Source organism: Rissa tridactyla, chromosome 7 (assembly GCF_028500815.1).
Source record: "Rissa tridactyla isolate bRisTri1 chromosome 7, bRisTri1.patW.cur.20221130, whole genome shotgun sequence".
Lineage (NCBI taxonomy): Eukaryota > Metazoa > Chordata > Aves > Charadriiformes > Laridae > Rissa > Rissa tridactyla.
This window is the reverse complement of record NC_071472.1, coordinates 45,704,874-45,728,896: the sequence shown is the minus strand read 5'-3', so window position 1 is coordinate 45,728,896 and position 24,023 is coordinate 45,704,874. Positions and strand designations below refer to the sequence as shown.

General features: G+C 47.6%; 1 protein-coding gene across 1 annotated transcript in view; it reads left to right on the top strand.

Annotated features, from left to right (window-relative positions):
* Positions 1 to 24,023, top strand: part of GALNT17 (polypeptide N-acetylgalactosaminyltransferase 17) — a 219,938-nt gene that overhangs the window by 120,634 nt on the left and 75,281 nt on the right. The window contains exon 6 of the mRNA XM_054210227.1: positions 20,773 to 20,890. Coding sequence (XP_054066202.1) covers positions 20,773 to 20,890 — 118 coding nt within the window. The remainder of the gene's footprint in view (positions 1 to 20,772; positions 20,891 to 24,023) is intronic.

Below are 24,023 nucleotides of genomic sequence, written 5' to 3'. Positions count from 1 at the left end.
ATCCGGCCTGCCTGGGGTGGGGATCTCCAGTGAAGCAGAATTATTTTGAAAATTTTGCTGCTTTATTCGCGAGGTCCTGATCGTACCTGGCTTTTCACTGGCAGAGTGGAGTTATTGCTGCTGCGCTAATGCACATGTAATGGGAAACGGTATCAAAGGGAAGCAGAAATGATGTGGGATTGGGATAGCATTACTCTCGTGAATTAATCTCATGAGTGTTGCTGAAATTCCTTGCGCGGATTGCCAGTTCATCTGAAATGTGCTTTCTTTTTAGTTCAGTCATGCATAGGAGCCGCGCAGAGCTCTTGTGCTGGTTGGAAATGTCAGAAGTCAAAAATTTTGATGCCGGGTTTCTGCTGAAATGTTGCCTTTCATGGAGAATGAAGGCAAGGTCCTTTTCAAGAGAACAGTACTGGAAAATACGCTCCTTCTGTCTTTTTGTGACCCACCGTAGTGTTGAACGTATTGATGGTTGAGGCATCGAGGACACCGCATGAAACCTTACATTTAACAATAGGCCAGGAAATTAGTTGCCTAAATCACGACGTTTTATAAGAGTAATTGTATTTAATGTAATGAAAACCCCATGCAGCTTAGTGTTCAGCCTGGGCAAGGGGGTGACAGGGTACGTGTGAACAGCAAGAGTCCGGCAAGCCCGGGGTGCTCTTTTTCCTCCTGCCTTGTGCTACGGGTGATGCTGGACTTGGCATCGATCTGTGCCTGGCCCTGGGCATTGAGAATGCGCTGCTGGATCGACCCTCCAGAAATCCTGAATATTCAGCCTTTTTTTCCCTGTGCTCTGTGGCAGTGCATCCCCAGCATCACTTATATTTTCAGTAACCTTTTCTTTTGGTAATTCCTTGTGGTACATTCCTGCCTTCTAGCATTTTCTCTGTGAGAAATATCAGGTAAGTTATTCCCTACTGAACCTTTTCATCTTCCGGTTCACTTCGCAGTATTGCGCTTGACCTGCTGGGGTTTTTTTCCTTCTTTTCTTTGTTTCTTGGGAGCACAGAAGCGAGACGGTAGAATTTGCTGGCAGTTCTCACGTTCCATAAAAAATTCCAAGTGATTTTTAAATCCCTTTCCTGGGCACAGGAGACGCAGTGCAGACGTTGAGCAGTGAAGCAAAGGGAGCGCGCTCATGTTCTGCAGGACGTTATTTTCTGAAAGCACCAGTGCCGTTCTTGCCGTCTGAAGCCTTTAGGTGGATTCTATACAAATTTTACTTATAAAGGTATTATGAATTATATTCGCTTTCTTATCCTCCTTGGTTGATGGAAAGAACTCTTCTACCGCTAGTTTAGTTTTTTCAGGTACTGCGTTGAAGTGCTTTCTGTGTTTGTATAAATGAAAATATCTTGTTTTAAACATGAAATATCTTGTTTTAAAAATTAAATTGAATGTCTCTAGTTGTTTTGCAAACGAATACTCGCATGGAGGTAAGTGCCCATTGATGCATAGTATCAAGATCCTTTAAAAAGACAGATATTTCAAGGGGAGACCGAAGCTTTTCTGGAAGCTTTTGTTTGTGATCTGTTTTATCTGAAGCCACTCACTGCAGGTCCGAGGGCCAGCTTGACGTGCATGTTGGCGTGGGTTAGCTGGGTCTTTGCCTGTGCTGGGTCGTCCCCCAGAGCAGCCCGGGTGACAGCCGTGTCCCCGAAGTGGCCAAGGGCTGGGCTGAGCGGGCGCGAGCGGGTCGGGCGCTGCTGGGACACGTGTAAAGCCATGGACCAGCCCCTGGGTCACTGGTGTGAGGATGGCTTGCAGTCACCATCCTCTGAGCTCCCCCAGCAACGTGCTGGTTTGCGTATTTTTAGTCCTCCTCGGACATTTTTGGTCCTCTTAAAATGATGTCTCGGGAAAGATGGCCGGGGGTGCAGAATCCCTTGTGGCTCTGTGTAGGTCGTTCCCGTAGTGAATTATTCTCTGTGCTGGGGGAAAAAATAACCCAACGCCACTGGCCTCCGACCTCCCCTTCTTTTTACATGAAGCTTGTGCGAGAGCCCCCAAGCAGGCAACTCCTGGTGCAGGTGACACAGGAACCTCGGGGATGGGTTTCCCCGCTTTGGGAAAGTGCAGTTTAGCTTTCTCTGGCTCCATCGATAGCTATGGGCAGGATAACTGCTGCTGCCGGCTCATGAAATAGCAATTTTGAAGCCTGCATCATTTTCGAAGCCCAGTGCTAAGTTCTCGGTGACTTTTGTTTGTCAGAGATTTTCGTTTCCATCATCATCCGATGTGAAAGATCTGCCCATTTCTTTACGTGAATGCAGCTGAATGGAAGTCAGGCTGTCATCTCACACAAAAATGTCACTTTGGGGACTTGGGGGGAGTTAATCTAATCTAAAAATCCAAGTTTTCATGTCTGAGAAGATAACTCAGGAGGCTGTGGGTGGCCTTCTTCAAATGAAAAGTTAAAGAAGTTGGGACTTTTGGTTGAACTAAATTTTTATTTTTTTTTTTTTTTTAATTAAAATCTTTTTTGTGTGGAAATGGTTGCCCATCGCTCTCCATAAAGTCCCCCTGGTACTTGCCTTTTGCGGTTGACTTCACGTAGAAGGTGTTTGCTGCGAGGGGACGGGAGGCGGAGAGGGAGCGCGACCACAGGGCAGCAGGCAAGCAGCGATGGTCCCACTGGTTGTATTGCAGAGGGTAAAATAAAGCCAAGCTGTCTCGATAAACAGCTGGTTGAGGGTTTCATAGTGGACCTCTGGATCCTGCCTCCTCCTAAAGCCACCCGCGATCACAGTATGACCACAGGCATTTGGGGCTCTGTTGTTTGACCCTCAGTGCCGTTAGTCCCCTACAAAGAGGAGGTTTGTGTTGGCTTTTTTCTCGCAAGCCGTCGCCCCCTTTTAGCCGTAGACTCATTTCCCATCTCTCATAGCAGCGTCTTGTTGATTGTTTATATTGTCAAAGTGGGTGGCTGAAAAAAAAACTATAGAAAATTGTGAAGCAGCTGGTGTTTAATTAGTGTGTTCCTTATATAGCTGATTGGCCACGCTCTGATCCCCGCTCCGACTGGGCTCAATCCGGAGTTGGTTGTGCTGGATATTTGCTGGGGTTGCGTAACTGGGAACGTGAACGAGTGTCATATGTTTCTGCTTTAATTAAAACCTGCAGTGGCTAGAAGAGGTGGGGCAGGCGCAGAGGGCGTAGTTTTTGCGCCGAACTATGCTGCCAAAACCCTGAAGATCACGGCTATAAGCCCTTTCCCCTGCTGAAGCTGATTGCAAAACTCTTTCTCCTCTTCAGCCAAGATTTTGCATTTATGGAAGAGGGAGGGGGTAAGATTTAGGTCTGCTGTTATTTATTGTCGCAGGAGCTCTGCTATGGGCTGTGCTTTGCAGAAGGAAGAGCTTGACCTGCCTGTTTTCGTTTGCATATAGCCAAGTCACAACTCCTACACGCCGTTTCAGGCAGCAAAGTCACCTTGTCCCTTCCCTGCTTGGAGGTAGTGAGCTTCCGAACCAGGGCTGAGATGAGACCTCTGACCTCCTTCAAGTCTGGATGCGTCTCAGTTTGGCTGAGCCATCTATAAAGAAATAAAGGAGCGTTGCGGCTTGGAAAAGCTTGTGCTCGAGTATGCTGCTGGGGGAGGTCAGAGATGTTCGCCTTCGGATCGAACTCGTTGCTGCTCCACAGGGTGCAGATCAGCCGGTGTCAGCACCCGTTGCTTTAAACGTCTCTTACTGTACCCAAAGGTAGGTGCGGAGAAGATGCTCTGCCGCACGCGTTGCCTGAGACGGCTGGTACGGCGTGTCTGCCCGCCCTGAAAAGAATTCAGGAAAATGATAAAAACAAACAAGGTTTTAAGATCTCCTCTGCCGAAATAGTTGTGATGCTAAATTCACGCCGTTCTGACTAGAGAGCTACACAAATGCTTTCTCATTAGGGAATTACTCGCTCTCACGGATTTTTCTGAAGTGGCAGGGTTGGGATTTGCCGCTCCCGAGCCCGGATGGGGTGGATTTGGGGGTGCTCGGGCAGCGGTGGGGGCACTGCCTTATGGGATCCACCGTGGGAGATGATCTTCCTTGAAGAGCACCGGGTGTTATTTTTCCAATCAAAATGGTCTAAATCAAATGCAAATGCTAGGTTGAAACGGGCAAGCGGTAAGCATGAAAACAGTCTCATTATAACATGCAGGGCACAGAGAAATAGGACGCAGGGGAAAAAGAAAGCACAAAGGGCTGTTAGCCAGGGCACCAACCTCTTTCTTTTCTGTTTAGTTTCAGCTTCTCTTAAAATTCCTGCTGTTTATCCACTTTGCCCACACGGGAACCAGAAGCCTTCCTGCTCTTTTCTGTCAAATTAAATTAATGGGGAGAAAAAACAACCACACAGATGCTCTAAATCCCAGGCTAATACTGCGGAGTTTTGGCTCTCGCATCTGATTCTCAGTGTGGTTCAAAAGCAACTCTGGAGCCACCGGGGCACTCAGAAAGGCAAAAGAGCAACAATTTTTTGTGTTTAAATTGAGAGCTGAATTTTTCATCCAGTTCTGGAAGGTGAGATGTGGAGGCAAATCCGGGGTTTGCCTATGATCTCGTTCTGCGTGTGTGTGCGTATGTCATGGGGCTCTTTCGCTGCAGGCGAAGTACAGTTGTTTTTCATTGAATACATTGGCCAGCTGGGCTTTTTTGCTAAAATAATTGTATCAAAAAAGTTGTTGGGAAACTTCTGTGAATGCGAGGGAAGCTTCTTCCCCATCTGCAGCTCCCCGATTCCAGCAAACCACCTGGGGGAGACAAGGCAGAGATGGAAAGCAATGTGCACGCGCTTTGGTGATTTGACTTTTTGGGGGGGCAATTTGATTTTCCGAGATCACTTAAGTCTTTCCTCTGCCCCGTAACTCTTCACAGCCAGCACAAGAGCTGGAGAATTGCTCCAAATCAAATGGCCCCAGTCACCAAAGGCCACTGGCATGAGCTACCGCAGCTGCTTAAGGGCAGAACCGTGGTGTCCCCTGGGTGCAGACAGGATTTGTGGGCAGGGGGGTAGTTAAGGCAAAGGTTGCGACAGTCGCAGCACGGCACCAGCCATCTGCTTGTTTTCTGCTCATTGTATTTTCAAGTACAGAGAAGAGCCAAGGTGGGAGGGGACAAGGGGCTTTTGGCCTTTCTAAGAACCCAGATCATCCTTCTGTGAACAGCTTTGATTTGGCGCTTCGCAGGTGGGTAGCACCGACCTTCTCCTGGCATCACTGTGTCTCTCCGATAGCACGTGCTCTGCAATCATAGGTCTTCTTTCTGCACTTCCTTTCCTTTTTTTTTTTTTTTTTTTCCTTATTACCTGGATGAGTGGGTTCCCCAGGAAGCTCTCCCACGCTCCAGACTGAGGGCTGGAATCTCCTGGTGCTGTTGGGATTTTGCATAAGTGGAGCTATGTGCATGGGGTTTGCCTTTTCTCTTAAAAAACCTTTGGGGAATGGGGGGAGTTTCGCAAAGCTTCAGATGGATGGAAGCAGTTTTATCAGTATTAGTTATAATGAGCTGGTGTGGCCTCAGTGAAAGCTGAGACTCTGGATCCGGATAAGAGTGAAACGTGTTAGATCAGGGATCTGAAGCCGTTGGAGCCGCTGATGGTTGATGCCAAGGACATCTGCAGGGCTTTGTTGAGTTGGAGCCTCTGTGAAGCTCAGGAGGATGCACTGATCCTATGGAAAACACATACTCTAAGCTTTGTTCACTTAGTCATCTTTTAATTGAAAACACATTATTAAAGTCAGTACTGTTTGGATGATGAAGACCAAAATTTGCCAAACAGTATTTCTGAATGCTAGTGGCTAGATTTTTATTAGAGCAAAGGTTTGGTTTGGTTTGGTTTGGTTTTTCTCCAGTTTGGGAGATGCTCTTTAAACTGGCTGCCAGCAGGACGGCTTGTTTCCACGGTGTCTTTTGCTGTACCCTGCTTCCCCTGTTAATGCTGCACATGTAGAGGCACAGAGCAGCAATTTCTCCAGATGCGTATGCGATACGGTGTGTTTGTACGACAGTACTCTTTTACTTTTTGAAAATTGCTAGGCAAGAATCTCTAAAATGCGTATCACAAGCTATCAACGTGCATTTAAGTGGTTTCCTTAATTCAGAGTAAATTCTTAGTGGGAGCATGCCATCCGCAATTTAATCTCTCAACTTTTAAAATGTCAGATTCTCGGCTCTCAATTAAAGCAGGGATGGTAAAGCGGGACCTCAATAAAGAGGTTCTTCAGCGTAGCATTAATGCTGAAGTGTTCAAATGCGCTTCACGTGCGGATCATGAACCTTTTCATTATAGCGCTTGCCCCGTGAGGGTTATGTGCAGGCTTACCCCATGGATTCAGGAGATTTTGGGTTTGCCGTTTGCTCCCCGTTTTTGATTGACTCCTTAACATCGCAGCATCCTTTTGCGCCTGGCTCTGGCGACGAAGGGGTTAAAACATGCCTTGCCTCCTTGGCTATTCTGTGGTCCATCTGTAGACTGTTAAAATCAACACATGTTTTTTTGTGGTTAAAGGCAAAAGCGGAGTGAAAGTGCTCTGGGCTCTTTTGGCACGTGGTGCTTTGTAGAAAGAGAGGGCATAATAGTTATTCCACGTAGTAAAACTGACAGTGATTCCTAGCACGTGTCTGTAGGGTTTTTGTCTTTCCTTCCCACTGTTAATTTTGCACAAGCAAGAAGCCGCTGCGAAGGCACTTTAAAAAAAAAAGCCATTTCAATTAATACTCGTTTTTCCGAGAATCAGAAAGCAGTTTGGATGCGGTGGTGTGGAGTGTGTCTTTATGGTATGAACTCATTGCAACTCTCGGTTTGGGTTGAACAGTCTTTGGATTTGCCAGACTCCGCAGGCGATCCGCTGAGAAAGGTTTCCCCGCTAATCCAACTTCTTTTCTAGGAGTTCAGGCGCTGATATCCACTCCCTCCAGTTTTTTCCAGCCCGTGGATTCAATCACAACGTCTCGGTGGGAGTAAAGCCTGCAGCGTGCTGGAGGTCTGCCAGGGCAAGCTGCGCATCCTTTCCCCCGAGGAATCTGGTGCTGCTTAACTTTTAGGCAAAACACAAATAAAAGAGTCAGCCTTTCGGCCGCAAACCTATTATGGCGAGGGACTGTACGCTTTGTTAGCAAAACGAGAATGGCAAAGCACTTGGGACTCCCTGTGTAAAAATGTCACCTTTCTCTAGAAAGTGGAAGCAGCTCCCTCTCTGCTCCCAGCTGCGTTTTTGTGCATCAGGCTACAAAACCGTAATGCAGAGCTGAAAGACCCAACCATCTCCATACCCCTCTGCGCAGCCTGCGCCGTGCTGGGTGACGGGCAGTCATAGAATCCTAGAATGGTTTAGTTTGGAAGGGACAGGCCACCTTCAGTTACCCAACGGACTTACGGGGTCAGTCCCCTCCGCCCCCGCAGAGGAGCCCGTGCCCTGCCCGGGGTGTGGGGAACCAGCCTTCCCTTGCCCTTCTTTTTTTTTCCTGGGAACCTTGTGGCCAAATTGGTTGCGAATCGCAAGAAAGCACCTGCAAACGCGGCTAAATGAACATTCGTGCTGCCTTCTCCAGTGTGACTGTGTCTAGTCTGTGAATGACATTATGTTCCTTGGGATGACAATTAGAAGGGGAAAAAGGACCTATTTTCTGCGTTCCCTTTGCTCCCCGAGGATGCTGACTTCACATGAGCTCCCATCATAGTAAGTGAAATCCTGGCTCTTCATCAGGTCCGATTCTTCTTGGGCTGATGCTGCCTTTACGCATGGCTAAGCCGTTCATCCCGACTTGCGCAGTTGCCTAATTATCAGGTGCCAGAGAGCACGGGCTGGCTGATGATGTACAGTAGTTGCTTACGTGAGCAACCTGTAACTCAAACACTTATTTTTTTTCCTAAACGTTGAAGGTGAACTCTTGCCGCCACGGAGCTTTCTGAGAGTTTTGCCAACAACTTGAAGAGGGCCTTGAATCCAAGTTCTCCGTTTAGAAAATCAATGCAGTTGAAAAACCTGAGTGAAGCAAAACCCAAACCCAACGACAACAACAAAAAACCCACCTAAACAACCCACGACAAACCGATAAGAGGGAGAAGTTTTTCACTCTGAGGGCGGTGAGCCCCTGGCCCAGGTTGCCCAGAGAAGTTGTGGCTGCCCCATCCCTGGAGGGGTTCAAGGCCAGGTTGGACGGGGCTTGGAGCAACCTGGACTGGTGGGAGGTGTCCCTGCCCAGGGCAGGGGGTGGCACTGGACGGGCTTTAAGGTCCCTTCCAACCCAAACCATTCTGTGATTCTGTGACTCTGAGTGGGTTCATGTCGAGTGTGCCCCATTCCAGCAGAAGTCAGTCACAGACTGGACCGTTGCGCTCAGGCTTTGAGCTTTGTACCAACTTGAAGTCAGTAGATCATCTACAGCAGTTTCATTGCTGGCACAGTGGCTGGTTCATGGCTGGTCAGTGCTGCTTCATGCCACCTTTTCAAAGAGCTCTTGCATCAGAAGTCGTGGTCCCCAACCTGTGTGCGTCTATGGGAGGAAACGCACAGAGCCTTAAAACTTTCATAGGTCTTTTGACGTGATAAATGAACCTGGGATGGGATGGGATTTCTGCTTTTGAAGCAGCTTTCGGGACGCGGAGTTGTCTGACCCTTAAACAGGCGGATTGGTTAAATCCCTTTGCAAATATTGGGACATCTGATTTGTGGGTAGATCCGCTCTAATCCAGATGGAGGTGGATCCAAAACGGCCTCTCCACCTCTGAGTTTCCTTACCTGGCAGTCATTTTACCAAATTTGTGTTTCTATTTCGATATGGTTCTTCCCATTTTCATTTTTCTTTTCTATCTGCTACACTCGGTGTTTAAACTAAAATAAACCCCAAGCCCTGAGAAATAAGAATGACGTTTACTATGAAACACTGGAGGCACAAAAGGCGACTGTTCTGTTTCTCAGGAATTGTGCTGCCGCGCCATGGATGCGTGAAGGGTAAGATACACCCGAGAGCTGCCCTCCCCAGGAATCGGCTCCTGTCAAGTCGTCGTCAAAATAAATGCATTACTCAGCGGCTTTGGGGTGCTCGCAGGGCTATTTCAGCACGCTCTCATTTACCCACAAAGTGAAACTGCTCCGTCTGTCAATAACCATTACTCACATCCCTATTCTTAGTACCAGCCTATCGTGAACGTAAACGCCTTCGCTTAAATCCTGTCTGCAGAATTACCTCTGAAATGCCCAAGAACTTCAGTCTCCTGAATCTGGAACTTCAACACCCGTTACAGCGATACATCAAAAGCAACACGGGTTTGTGCTAAACTAATAACGAGGAGCTCGGTCGTCACCCAGCGCGTGTTCCTGATAGTGCCCTGCATTTAGCCGTTAGGAGGAATTTAGGTTTAGGAGGTGCTTCTGAGTGTTTGAAGGAAGCTCGGACCGGTCGGTGGGTCGGGGTTACGCTGTAGGTTTGTATTTTGTGCAAAATAACCCTCTGGTGGAAGAGGGGCCGCGTGAGCGCATTCACAAGCACAGCGAGGCCTAATGATGGCATTAATCTTTCGCTGCTCTTTTATTCAGGTTGTTTCTTAGGGGCCAGCCGAGCTGACAGGGACTTGTGCTCTCTTCCTACCTGTCAGGGGAGTTACTTTTTAACTCCACTTTGTGGCAGCCCATGGTTTCATTTGTGTGTTTGTCCCGAGGTGCGTGGTTTTGGCTGGCAGCATCTTTGCTACAGGCGATGATTCACCAAGAGAGGTTTCTCTCGCCATTTCTGAGGTCTGGCTTGAGTGTTCAGAGAATGAAAAGGACATTTCAGCCATAAGCAGAGCAGGTTTGTTGTAGAACGATGCTCACATGCGTGGCCCTCAGAGCCCATCTTCGTATTATCACCAACTTTAAAAAGTCAATTTAACTGTCATAGTGCAGTTTCTTTTATTGTGCATTTGATAGTCACTTGAAGCAAGTTTAGAAGCTGGAGGAGTATTTTGGGGTAAGCGCTGCATTGGAGAAATACTTTTTGGGTTTGCGCAATTAATCCTGAATGTCTTCCTTGTGCTGTCACGTGTCTTCGTCCAAGAAGGGCGAAAAGGAGCCGTGCGGTTGGGATGGGACCCAGCCTCCAGGCGGTGTCTGCCTTCTGAGCCCCCTGCTTGGGCTGATGTCTCTAGATGTAAGGGCTTTGTGCGGTGGGTGGGGTGGTGGCACAGCCTCCTCCAGCCGGGGTTGTTGGAAGAAAGCAGTTGTGGCTCGTGTTCTGCGCTAAGCTCGTTCCTCTCCACGTGAAGAGGAGCTGAGAGCCAAGCCCCTGAGGAGAGGTCGCCAAGACGTGGGAACCCGGCAAATTAAATGGGGACACTGATTTTCCTCTTCAAGGACAAAATACTGACAGGCTGGGAGAGTTGGGGGGGTTCAGCCTGGAGAAGAGAAGGCTCCGGGGAGACCTTCCAGCCCCTTCAAGTCCCTAAAGGGGCTACAGGAAAGCTGGGGAGGGACTCTGGATCAGGGAGGGGAGCCATGAGATGAGGGGGAAGGGTTTCAAACTGGAAGAGGGAAGATTTAGATGAAATGTGAGGAAGAAATTCTTGGCTGTGAGGGTGGTGAGCCCCTGGCCCGGGTTGCCCAGAGAAGCTGTGGCTGCCCCATCCCTGGAGGGGTTCAAGGCCAGGTTGGACGGGGCTTGGAGCAACCTGGGCTGGTGGGAGGTGTCCCTGCCCAGGGCAGGGGGTGGCACTGGGTGATCTTTAAGGTCCCTCCCAACCCAAACCATTTCTGTGATAACCAGTATTGTATCAATCCAGTGTTTAGGCTCGTCTTTTTGCTTCAGTTGCCAGCTGTGTGGGTATCATGATGAGATGATCTTTAAGGTCCCTTCCAACCCAAACCATTCTACGATTCTAACACGCCGCCCACATCCCATTTTGGGTACCAAGGGGCCTTTGGCAGCTGGGAGCGGAGTGAAGGATCAGGGGGGTTGAATCCTCATCCTTCAGCTCCAGCTCGATGCTTTAACCGGGGCACAGCTTCTTGCTGCCTTGGGCCGAGCGCTGTGGCCGAGGCAGAGAGGAGAAGGTTGTTTACCTGTGCGCTTTGTTCGCTGTGATTTTTATGCTAGGTGGAGAGGAAGAACATGACTGAAAGTCAGCCGCTTTGCTGCCCTTGAGAAAAAATATCTTCATGTTAAAAAAAGAAAAGTAAATAACGTGTTCCTGTTAAGTGCCTGTTAGTTATACATATTACATCTAAAAGTAATTATCATTTAATTAGCAGTCTAGCAACAGTGATGAAGTTACAGTTAACGTTGCATTTATTACTGATAGCAAGCGAAGGGACGGATTCCTGATGAAGCATTGCCTGCAGAAGCCATTTGGACTGGTGCGAGCAGCACGGCGGAGCCGAAAACCCCGGGGCTGGGGGCTGCAGAGCGCCGGGGGTGGGACCAAAACGCGCCCACTGCAGCTTTTCCATAGCTGCTGTCTGCTCTGTCCATATGGAGTTAGATGCTCCCATTTGAAAACCAGTGGGAGTGGGATCAGGATTAGGCATCAGATTAGATGAACACATGCAGTCTCTGACACCCAAACTCTGCTCTCCGTCCTAGGAATTTCTAAGGATAAAGGTTTGGTCTTTTTTTTTTCTTTCCCTTTTCCTGCACCAGGTGTTTTGTTGTAAGTCAGGGGTCGGAAGTGCCAAAAGATCACACGTGAGAGGAAATAAAGTACAAGAAATCTTTCACCTTCATAGAGGTGAAATCCCAGCATTGTCCCGCTCTCGCGTCACTGGGGTTTTTGAGGCGGTGCAAATGCAAATCCTTAAATCTAGGACTATATAAAAACATTGGCTTCTCGAGGAACTGGGAGATGGTTTAAAGGTGTCGGCTGCCCATCTGTGCGTGTTAAGTCCAAGTATCTGGGAGGGCTGGTGAAGGCGCTTCCCATTCTGCTCAGAGCTCCCCAATGAGGTGGATTTCAGTCGCTGCCAATTAGCGGAAATGAGGGTTTAAACTACTTCTGGCAAAACTTTGAAGCTAGTCCCCGACGTTGCCCTGGGGAGTTCTGCATCTCTAACGTGGAATAAGTAGGTCTGATTTGCATAGACAAACACTACCCTTTTAATGAAAAGTTCATGTGGGCTTGAAAAGCCCTGAATAAGCTGTTCAGGAGGGCGCTTGCCACTTGTGTTGAAGAGGCGACTGATAGTCGATAGTAGGACGAGACCGTGACCTTCTGTTGATTAATCCATAAAGGTGTGTGCTCTCCTTTCCTACCCCGCGTTAAGTAACAGCAGCTTTTCCTGCGCGCCGGGCGGCGATGCACAGCGTGGGGAAGAGACTGATTTACTCTCACCTCCCGGCTCGGATTAAAATTGCAAAACTGCTTTGTTTTGCTAGAATTTTATCTCGTGTCGGTTAACGTTTTTTAACTAATGAGACATAAGAAAACATCTATTTTCCTAGCCAAGGCTTTGCGGCTTAGCTCCTGGGTTTGATTATAAGATGCACTCCGGCGGGGTAATTTCTGCGCAAGTAAAATGTAACAGCAATTTCCAGATCTGCTTTGAGTGTAAAACCTTTAGGGGACCAGTCATATAGGAAAAGTAAAACCAGGTTAACTAAATACCGTGCCTTTCTGATTCTTCGTCCATGCTAATCTGTGCCCCCCTTTGATTCTGTTTTGACGTGCAATGGCTTTCCAGACAGGGAAAGTATTTTTCTTGCTATCTTTTACGCGTTTTTCCATGGCTTCCAATACGAGCCAGTGCATTTATGAAAATCATGCTCTGTTTTATCTCAGCTCCAAATCTGAGACTCTCTGGTGCCTCTCCTCTAGGACTGTCCCTAATAAATCACTATGAGTGATCGCTATTATTTCCCCCAAATCTGCCTTTGTGGATAAATGGGACGCCGTTAAGGGTCAAGCCCCGGATACTGATGTTTGCGAATGCGCAATCCTGCTGCAGCGGCTCCTGGTATGGAGCCTTTCCCCGAGCTCTGGGGAGGCTCCGGGGCTCATCGCTGTGGCCAAAGGGCTCCCACCAAGTGCGAAAGTCTGTGTTTCCCCTGAGTGCCTGTCTCTGCCTCCAGGAATAGCTCCACAACCGCCATTAAATCAGCTAAAACGAAGAGACATCTTTTAAGTATATCTCAAGGGAGAGACCTGTAATTGCAACTGTTTCCCCCAAACCATTCCTGAACAGAGACTGAGTCCCATTTAAAGGGTAATTATCAAATGTACTTCCTCCAAGGTGACTTCTTCGGGGCTTGTACTCTGGGACTCAGAACCGCACACCTCAGACGCTGCGGTGCAGCACCGCTCCCCGGTGTGCGCGGGGAGCGCGGGGCCGGGGCCGGCGGAGTTACCACCCTGCGCCATGGCCAGGGATGGGGAACAGTCCAAACCGCCGTCCGCAAATCTTCGTCACCCTGCGCGAGGCTCGCCCCCGTCCTACAGCTGTTGGTCTTGGAAGGGTTTCCCGAGGTCGGCTTCGTTTGCGGAGGTCCCAACAAGATGGCTGTGGGAGGTGGTTGGGCAGTTGGCACATGGTCTAAGTGTCTTCTGCATCCAAGTGGCTGTGGAAACGGGGTAAGACCTGATCTGTGTAATGGAGATCTTTGGGGCTAGAGTTTTACTTCAGCTGACAATGTATGTGGGATTGGGGACAATTACTACCTGCACGTGAGCGTTTGGACAGCCTATGGCAGCACACATCTGTACGAAAAGTCCTGCGAAAAGTGCTGAAGAAGTGGGAGCGTGGAGGCAGGTGCTCAGGCATCTGGGGATTTTTAGTGCTGGCGCATCCTTGGGTTTTGTAGAATCCACAAGGAAGGAGAGTGCTTTTAGGCAATGACCTCGGCAGCAGTTTTTATCCTGGAGGGGAAATTTTACAGTTGAGTTATAGTCCTGAAGCTTGGATGTGTAAATAGGAATCTGCTGTAGACTCGCACATTGTCTAAGCCCACCGTGGGCACCGTAAGGATGGGCACGCAGCTTTCCTTGCTGCCGCTGGCTTAAAGCAAGGCTAGAAACAGCAAATTGGGTGTGCGATTCCTCACTTATAAGGTTATTCACTACCAGTGCTTTTCTCACCATAGATGACTTAAATCGGGGGGCCTGGCGCACATAACGGTATGGTAGTTACTGCAGCAGCTCCAATCTGAAAATCACTGAGGTGATTTATAAAAGCTTTTTCTCAAGAGCATCAAGGTATTATCATCTGACAGAGCAGGAAACAGGGGTACAAAGAAGTTCAATGCTTTGCCCGAGGTCCCAGAGAGAGCCGCTTCTTGACGTGGAAATGGGAGCAGGCATACAGCAGCGAGAAAGTCAAATCTGTCTTGAGCAAGGTCGCAGACATGGGTAGGCATAATAGGTATTTTAAAAAACACATAGTTTTCACAGCTTCTTTGCCATTAAAAGTTTAAGTCGTATTAATCTCCAGTAAATTCAGAAAAGGCATTCCATCTAGCATCTCTTTTATGGGGTATCTCTTCTTTTTAATTTGTTTCGCGGATTCTGTAGTACTTAGCAACAGCGGGGAAAATAAACCCATTTGAAACAGACAATTAACCAAGGTCAGTGGGGCAGGGAAGCTAGAATTATTCAAGAAACAACTATTGCAGATGCCATCCTGGGGATAATATTAAGCAAGGTACGCTGCTGTGGGCTAAAATGCCGTTCCTTCATAGAAATTTTATTACATTCTTGTGAAAGACACATCCAGCTTTCATCTGCCCAAGCCATTACGCAGGCAGTGAGGGGAAGCTGAGAGCGTGGCTCCTGCCTGACTCCGTGTCTGCATGTGGATGCCCCTCCATAGGAGGCAGAAGCAATATATATTTCTCCTTCGGAGATGCGCTCCGTGTGTGATATTAATTTTTTGGGCTTTTGTGATCAGCATCTTGCCCTTGCACGCTGCTGTTAGCTGCCTCCTGCGGCTGCCCCGGCGCTCAAACATTTCCCTTCCATTACTGCAAAGTTCTTAAATTAATGATCTGAAGTTCACTTTTAAAGCAAATACTGCTCCACAGCATGCACCCAGGCTGTGTCTGCCCTGCATGTTTGCTTTTGGGAGAAGCTGGGGTGGGCTTGACGGGGTGAGACAGGGGCACCCTGCATTTCCCTGAATCACAGAATGGCTGGGGTGGGAAGGGACCTCTGGAGACCATCTGGTCCAAGCCCCTGCCAGAGCAGGGTCACCCAGAGCAGGTGGCACAGGAACGCGTCCAGGCAGGGTTGGAATGTCTCCAGAGACGGAGACTCCACCACCTCTCTGGGCAGCCTGTGCCAGGGCTCTGCCTCCCTCACAGGAAAGAAGTTCCTCCTCATGTTGAGATGGAATTTCCCGTGTTCCAGTTTGTGCCCGTTGCCCCTTGTCCTGTCCCCGGGCACCACTGAGAAGAGTCTGGCCCCATCCTCTTGCCCCCCGCCCTTTGGATATTGCTGAGCATCGATGAGATTCCCTCTCAGCCTGCTCTTCTCCAGCTGAACAGCCCCAGGGCTCTCAGCCTTTCCTCAGCACAGAGATGCTCCAGGCCCTTGATGCTCCTGTCCCCTCTCCAGCAGTTCCCCGTCTTTCTTGAACCAGGGAGCCCAGAACTGGACACAGTGCTCCAGGTGCGGCCTCCCCAGGGCAGAGCAGAGGGGGAGGATGACTTCCTCCCACACTGGCCACACTCTTCTTGATGCCCCCCAGGATGCCATTGGCCTTCTTGGCCACCAGGGCACATCACTGGCTCATGGGCATCCTGTCGTCCACCAGGACTCCCAGGTCTCTTTCAGCTGAGCTGCTCTCCAGCAGGTCAGCCCCAACCTGTGCTGGTGCGGGGGGTTATTCCTCCCCAGGTGCAGCACCCTACACTTGCCCTTGTTGAATTTCATGAGGTTCCTCTCTGCCCAGCTCTCCAGCCTGTCCTGGTCTTGCTGAATGGCCACACAGCCTTCTGGTGTGTCAGCCGCTCCTCCCAGTTTTGTGTCATCAGCGAACTTGCTGAGGATACGCTCTGTCCCCTCGTCCAGGTCCTTGATGTGTATGTTGAATAAGGTATTTGCCCTTGCAGTTGAGGAGGCAGTTCCCAAGGGTGCGGATGATCACTAAGCCAAGTACAATGGAAAAATGGGCTTGTTTTTTTCCAGTTCATTTTTAATTAATTCGGTTCATCTCCTCTTCCATTTCTCTGCCCCCCAAACCCTGAGGAACCAGAGGTTTCCTCTGTGGCTTTGCAGTAGGACTGACTGCAGATCGCCATCACAGCAGCATGTTGCCCGGGGATGGTGGCAGTCCCGGGGTGGCCTTTGGAGCACTCAGTGGATCATTGCCCCTCCGCCATCCCCAGAGCTGTCCTGCTGTGGTCAGACTGGGCCCAGTGCGTGGTCTGCAGTGGGCTGGACCAGCCAGGAAGGCAGCTGGAGCGGGAGGGCTCCAGCCTGGAGTCCCTGAGCCCCCAGGACGCGTCTTGTTGCCAGTGGAGCAGAGGGTTTTGCATGGTCTCTGCCCCGCGGAGCTCTGCTGCTGGGGTCTGAGTAACCCTGGCTTATGACCAGAGGGGTCAATCCTTAACATCACGTGCTTGTATTTAATTTCCACGCGGGTATTCTCTTGCTGTAAACCTGTGTTGCTCATCCTGGTCTTGATTTATTCTGCGATACGCTCACTGTGCCACAAACGCAGGAGAACATGGCACTGACAATTGTTTCTGTTGCAAATTTCGTGTATGACCAAAAAAAAATCATGCATTTTATCATAGAGTGTCACATAAAAATAAAGATGGTGATCTTCCTTAGCCTGGGGTCATCAGGGAAATAGTAGCTAGACCCCTGCTTAGAGCTACAGGCTTAGTTTACCTGAAATTTTCAACGTGTGATGAGTTGGTTAAATAAAAGCCACGGAACTCAGGCTCTCCCAGTGCGTCCTGCTGAGATGCTGGCTCCCACCAGTGAGCCCCAGCTGGAACGTGGAGGTGCAGACGGGCAGCACGAGTGGGAAACTCCGTGTGTTTTGGACAAGTCTGCAATTTCCAAATGGAGAATAAGGTGTTTGAATCGGGTATGTTTAATTAGGAATGGCAAGTTTGGGAGAGGGACAAATAACACCTTTCTGGGCAGGTAAAGGACCATCCCAAATGTGCTAAGCGCGATGCCGTGTCTCCTGAAGCGCTAGGGTTGGGTTTGTTGCAGGTGAGCAACTCCGTGATTGACGTTTATTAAAAACAACAGCAGTTTAATGGAAACTGGACACCCCAGCAGTTCTTAAGGCATGTTCTCAGCCTTCTTGCGCTCAGCGGTATGACCGCTAATTATTTTTTTAATATCTTTTTTCTACATATTTTATAACCTACGCTTTAGTATAAAATTGGAAGCAAAATCCAATTGTGTAGGAAAATTAATTTCCTTGAATTGAAGAAGCAATCTACTTGAGACTTTTTAATCATTAGATGATAACTGTGCACTAAAGAAGGGAAGACCATTAAAGCAACTTAATAGACTAGGATAAACGTTTTTCCCTGTATCTTCTTCACTTTTATTTAGAGATTCAGACTGAGGATATTTCATAAAAGCTGCTCTTCTTGACCTTTCGTCACTTATTGTGTAGAGGAGCCAACCAAAATACTGGCAAGGAGCTAACGCTGTGGATTCTGGATACGAAACCCATAATTCTGCTAAACATCTCTGTTCATCCTTTCCTGCCAAATTCTGCTTTCCCTTTCTCATTAAGGAAAGAATAGCTATCGGGACAAATAAAAATGCATTTAGCTGAGCTGAGCTGTGTGTGATTTTTCAAAACAAACTGTGTTAATGCTTTTAATTAAGGGGCAGAGGAACAAGAGGCTTTATCAGCTCTTTGTCTGCAGGCCATTATTGCATTGTGGATGGGCTATCTGTTATTGTAACTGTCCACCTTTTTGAAGGATTTACTACAAAATCAAATGGTGTTTTTATTTAAATTGTTGAGCGCCGCTTGATTCCTCATTTATTTAATATGGAGGCATTGTTACAAAGAAGAATGTAGCACTTAATTTGTATGGCTTGAGGGAGCTCCGATCCGCTCGGGAGTGCTGCTTTGCATGCTTCACGGTGTCCTGTGTTGGAAACAGGGTGTGCAGCAGAACGAAGAAGAGGAAGATTGGAAGGTGAAGTTACCAAATCCCAATCAGGCTGTTTCCAAGAGCATTTTGGAAAGGATCGGTGACCCTGTGGTCTATAAAGTGAAGTCAGGTTGTAAAATAATGATGAAAAAAGCTTTCTTGGGCAACAGCTCCCGTGCATGGCTGTTAAGCGGCTTCCAGTTCAGAAAACCTTGTTTATCTGGTGGTGAGTTCCCAGTGATCCACGTTATTGGATGAGAAATGCAGTTTCATGTGTCTGAAACTTTCATTTGTGTTTGTTTTTTTTGTTTTGGTTTGTTTTTTTTTTTTTTTTTCTGGCTTTAGCTGTTCTCTAGGCACCTTTAACAGACTTAACCGGTTTTGACTGGAGAAGTCAAAGGTTCCCGTGCTCCCCCACACCTCTTCCCCGTGGAAGAGCTGAACTGGGTTGTTCATGCTCCATGTAAAACCAGAGCAACTTACCCTTCTATTTAATTCCAGGAAGCAATCTAGGATAATGGAGATATTAGATTTGGCATCTCTAAGGTGGTTATCATTTCAGAAAGAATTGTTTCTGCTAATGGCAGTTAACTTGCTACAAATAAAGCAGTAGAATTGAAATCTTAAGTACTAGAGTGGCAGCAAACCATGAAACATTATACCGCTTATTGGAAGGAAGGCCGAGCTGGCTGTCAGGGAAGAAATCTATTGAAAAAATGCTCTGATGGATTCCAATTCGAACTAATTTAATATGGCAGGAGCATTCAGCTGTTCTACCAGTCTATTAAAAGTATCAAAGTGTCTATAAATAAGAATACTTAAGTGGCTGGAACTCTTCATCCACGGGGCTGGAGGGTTTCACAGGGATTGACTTGGCTGGTTCTCGGCAGGTGTAAGTCCTTGGGGGTTGTTGAGCCCGGTGGCTGCCCGGGGTGCGCTGGGGACCCCGGGTGCTCCTCTGGCAGGTACGGGCAGTTTTTGGGGTGTGGATGGAGAGGTTGAGCGTGGGCCTGATCCTTCTGCGAGCTGTGCCTGGGTACGTTTGAGGGTGCTTTCCTCCTCTGTGAGCCGTGACTGCGTAGTTCAGCCTTGACCATGCTCCCCAGCATGGACAAGCATTGAAATGTGCTTTGAGCCAGGACTCTGGGGCTGCTGTTAAAATACACCATCTCATTGCCCGTTTTCTACCTCAAGACCAGGTTCCCTCTGGAGAAAGGGCATTTCTAAGAGGTGTGAGATTCCCAGGTACGGAGGCCGTTGGTGTTACACCCTGCAGCACAAGGCGAGTGTCCCCTCGGCCCAGGCGAGGAGCTGCAGAGGTGATGGCCATCCCATCCTGCATGGTGGAGCTTCCCCTTGGTCGAAGCTTTGAGCTCAGGGTGGGCGGGGGGGGTCCCATAGCTCCCCATAAGAGCAGAGTCTGGCAGTACCTTGGCACAGCTTAGCTGTAAAATCCATTGTCTCCTCCCTGCTGATCCCTCTGAGTGGATCCTTGTTGGTTTTTTTTCTTTACAGCATGGATTCAAATGCAAGCAAGTTAAAGGGAAGAACAGTTTTTGCATTTTTATTTCAGTACAGAAAATATCCCAGGGGGTAAACTTTCCACATACCATAACCGCAACAGATTAGTGTATCCCCCAAGCAGCATAATGATACGGTTTTGTTCAGTGCTGTGCTCTGTGGCAAAGTGTGATTTTATGGAAAGGGTCACAAGTGTTTAACCGTTCAAAAAGTACCCCCAAACGTGATCTCGGCGTGCGTGAATCAGAGCAGCATCCTCATCTCGGGGAAGCTGCGTCAGATGGAGATCTAGTCCAGCGTTTTGCAAGGTAACGAGGGAGGGATGGGGCACGCGCACGTGGCAGCCTGGGTCGTTAGTAAACATAACCATCTATTATGTCCTTGAAATTGCATAGTTATTAAAAATTAACCCCTGACACTGAGCTTTTCCTCAGTCTTTCTGCTGTTCTCTTGGTGTCAGTATTGTTAGCGTTGCTCCCGTTTTCCTCTGTTATTTTCCCTGACTGGGCACGGTGCTTGGCTGCTCTTGCAGAAGTGGAGCCGAGCAGCGCCAATGGCTGCAGGGCACGAGGGTTGGCGAGACGACTGTGACAACTTGGTCTCTACCCGGGAGCCCTTCGGTATTGCTGGAACCGGGCAGATGACACAGCAGATGTTTCTGCAAGCGGTTGGCTTGAATTTTTAAAGAATTTGCTTTTGCAGATTTGCAGTTTACCTTGTCACAAGTTGATAATGACTCCTTTGTGATATATAAGATACATATACAATATATCTCAGATATATAAGAAAGATCCCTCGTTTCACAAGGCACTGTAAAAACTAGCGTCTCTCCTGAAGTCCAGCCTGTTACTAGACATGCTGGAAGAAAGTAGGAGAAAGGAAATGCCATTATTATATTTCCTTCACAACTGGGGAATGGAAGCCCCAAGAATTTGTGCCCTTGCCCGTAGACACACTGAGATGTTTGCAACAGAGCCAAGACCTGAAGGCTTTTCCGTAATTTAATCCTAGGAGAACTCTTTCTCCAGTCTACACAGTGAAATGAACTTAAATTTTGGACAATTTCATTGCAGTGGTAAAGTAGCGTATTCAAAGGCGCAGAGCTCACTCATTGCTGCAAACTCCCCGAGTAACTTTGCAGAAACTAGCCCTCGGTCCATTAAAAATTGGAAAATGTCAATAATGGTGCATTTCTGTTGGTTTTCTTTTCATACAGGACGCCGGCGATGATCGGTTGCTCATTCGTTGTGCACAGAAAGTTCTTTGGAGAGATTGGGCTTCTCGATCCGGGGATGGACGTGTACGGAGGGGAGAACATAGAGCTCGGCATCAAGGTTTGTGACACATGCGCGAGAAAAATTGCACCAACGGTACGTAAGGAACCCAAAGCAACACTTTAACAAGATAACGTAAACAGTTATTAGAACGCTTCAGGGGAATGAAGCATTGATGTGTTTTATAGCATTTTATTTTAAGTTTAAGGGGGAAAAAGGACTTGCTTTTAGAGGTGAGTGTAGGTATTATTTTTTTTCTTGGATGCTTATCTGTCTGACCTGATGCAAAAAGCTACCGAGATGAAATAGCATCCCAACTTAAAAAGGCCCTCATCACCTTGTCACACCGTTGCTACAAGTTACAGGTATCTCAAATACCAGGAAAAATACCGTGTCATTTTTGTCCTGTGAACAGTCTTAGCAGGGCTGGTGGGACTCTTGGGAGTTATCTCAAGAAGGCACAAAGCCTGAAAATATTTTACAGGCATTTAGCATCTGCAAATAGAATAAGTTCATGAACAGGCAAAACCTGCTTTTAAAAGAGAAACACTAATAGCTGTGTTTTCAGAGCTGCCTGGGTGCCCCCGTGCAGATATTCGTCGTTGCAGAATCCACCGTGACAACATCACTTGATTACGATATTAGATGTGGCTTAGTGATTCAAGTGTTTACATACAGTGAAGTGATTCATAAAGCAATGAATTCAATGTTCAGAAGCAACTTGGGATGGCAAAGTCTACGGAGATTCTTCCAGGCATGTTTTAGAGTTCAGTGCTTGTACGTTAACAAGCTGATAGGGAGAGGCTCGAGACTTATAACTGGAAAATGGAATTGACTGCGCTGTTGTAAAAATGAAAAATCATTGTTCAGTTCGTAGATTTACCAGAGGATATTTGCTTTGCTGGCAAATCGGAAGAAACTTAAGAAATGCATTGTTATTGGCTACGGGGAGCAATAATCTCACTTAAACAAGGGAGTAGAAATTAAAGGCTTTAAATATGCCACTCAGCTCTTCTCCATATGAAGTAATTATTGCACATCATCGTGCAGCTCACTTCTTTGGTCTAGAGAGATCCCGCTCTAAACCAAGCTTCTCTTGTGGCCCTCCTTATTTGTTTGTTTATGGGATTTTTTTAATAATATCATTGTGGAACCAGCCTTCTCAAAATCAGTAATTCAACCCATCTGCTAGGGTTTTGGGGGATTTCATGGAAGATTGGCTTCTTAACTGGAAAAATAAGATGGATGTCTCAGGGACAAGTGACGAGCATATGTCTTCTTTTTCACATGCTGGACTTTTCAGAAAGGCTATCCTTTCCAAAACATCCTTTTGGAAGAAAATAATCCCTCTCTTCCCCTAGTGACTTTCCCAGGCTTGGGGTTCCAACCCATGTGTTTCCCTGCTGCTTGCCCACTCGCACGCCGTGTGTTTTGGTCCAGGTTTTAAAAATACTGGTGGTTTTGAGAGCGAAAATACTTAGGAAATCCACTTTGTAAGACTGTGTAGAAAGTAGATTTTAAAGATACCCGAGCTCCAAAAATCAATGTCTTTGCAAGTGTCTTATTTAGCGACCGAGAGCTAATGGCCCATTTAATAGCCGCTGGCCGTTGTGTGTGCGGGTCAGGTAGCTCACGTGGAGAGCGGTCCTGGAGGTGCTGTCTCTGCGCTTGCCAGGTGTTTGTGTTCCACTTCATAGTAAGATTTCCGTTATACGTAGTTTATCCGAGGCTAGCCGTTGGATAGAGAGTTGTTAGGGATTCAGGCAGATGTCAGGTCTCAGGGGGATGTATCTGTTTCTAAAAGTCCTGACGTACGGAGGTTGCCAGCCCTTCCTCACGTGCTTGAGACCTGCCATGGCTGCGGTCTGTAGCAGCTGTAGCACGTTATTAGTAATACAGGACTCCTTATTAATAAAATTGTTTCAAATTATCAACTTGAATATAAAATTATTAGGCTTTTTGTGCGTGTTTTGCTGTTTTGCCTGCTAAGTGGCTGGCTGTAGTCGGAAAAGTAATTTGGTGGTTCCTTGTTTGTTTCAGTGATTCTTGGATGAAAATAAACACAGAAAGTATTTATTTTCCTTTTGATGACGGTGCAAATACCATCATCTTTCTGAGAATCATGGGACATTTTTTAAACGTTACGTTCTTATATTGCCAAAAAATGCTCAAAGAACAAAAATGAGATAATAAACCCATCGAGGCTACGAGAAGGACGTGTGTCTGCAAAAGCACCAGCTAACTATATTACGGTAACGAAATGCAAGTAATCTAAATTAAAAAATGAAATAAATAATTGAGAAGGTTGGGCTGTCCTAACCTAGAAGGACCAAGGCCATGTACTGTACAAGAGTCTTATTCTATTAATGTGCTTCAAATATTCTAAAATAAGCTGTACTGCGCCTCCGTGGGCTGAAATATACGGGCCATATGTTTCTTTCAGTTGCTGAATTCAGTTAGCTAAATGAGAAAGCTCCTGCATGAGCCACTTAAAAAAAATGAAATCCCGTTACTCACGTTAACAAAGGTGGCTCCGGGCTCGCTGCTCTGCCGTACGTGCTGGGAAGCATCCTCGGGTTGCTCAGGTACTACTAATAATAAAGCCATTAAGCTTTGTGTTGCCGCCCCAGGCAAATTCCTGTTCTGCTTGAGGGGTAGCTTTGGCCCTGACGAGGGCAACGTGCTGTTCTCTGTGTTGTTGTGTTTTCTTTTATCACACTGGAGTGTCTCCAGAAGGTTACGCTTATCCACGCCTCTTGTCCCTGATGTCCACTGCCTCACTTCCCCAGGCAGAGTTGAGTCTAATTCCCCTTTTCTTGGCAGAGAGCGGAGAAGTGTTTGCTAAGCAAGGCAGTTTAGGCTAATATTTCAACTGAGAGGTTTTCAATGTGTTTTTTTTTTTTTCTCCCCCCCGCCTCCCATTCCCCCCTAAAGCGTGCTTTCACTTATCAATTCATATCAGGTCACAATCAAATTATAATAGCGCTAGGTCTCTCTTAGTGTTGAGAGGCACAAGGACCAAACGTTTGGTGTGTTCCTGCGTTGGTAATTCCCCGCAGCAGACTGCTTGTGGAAATCTCCCCCTCGCACCCGGCTGGTGACCAGGGGACACCGGTGAAGCTGCTGGAGACATCTGATACCTGGTCTCGGTCTTGTGTAGGAACAGGGAGAGCGAGCGTTGCTCCAGGCTCCC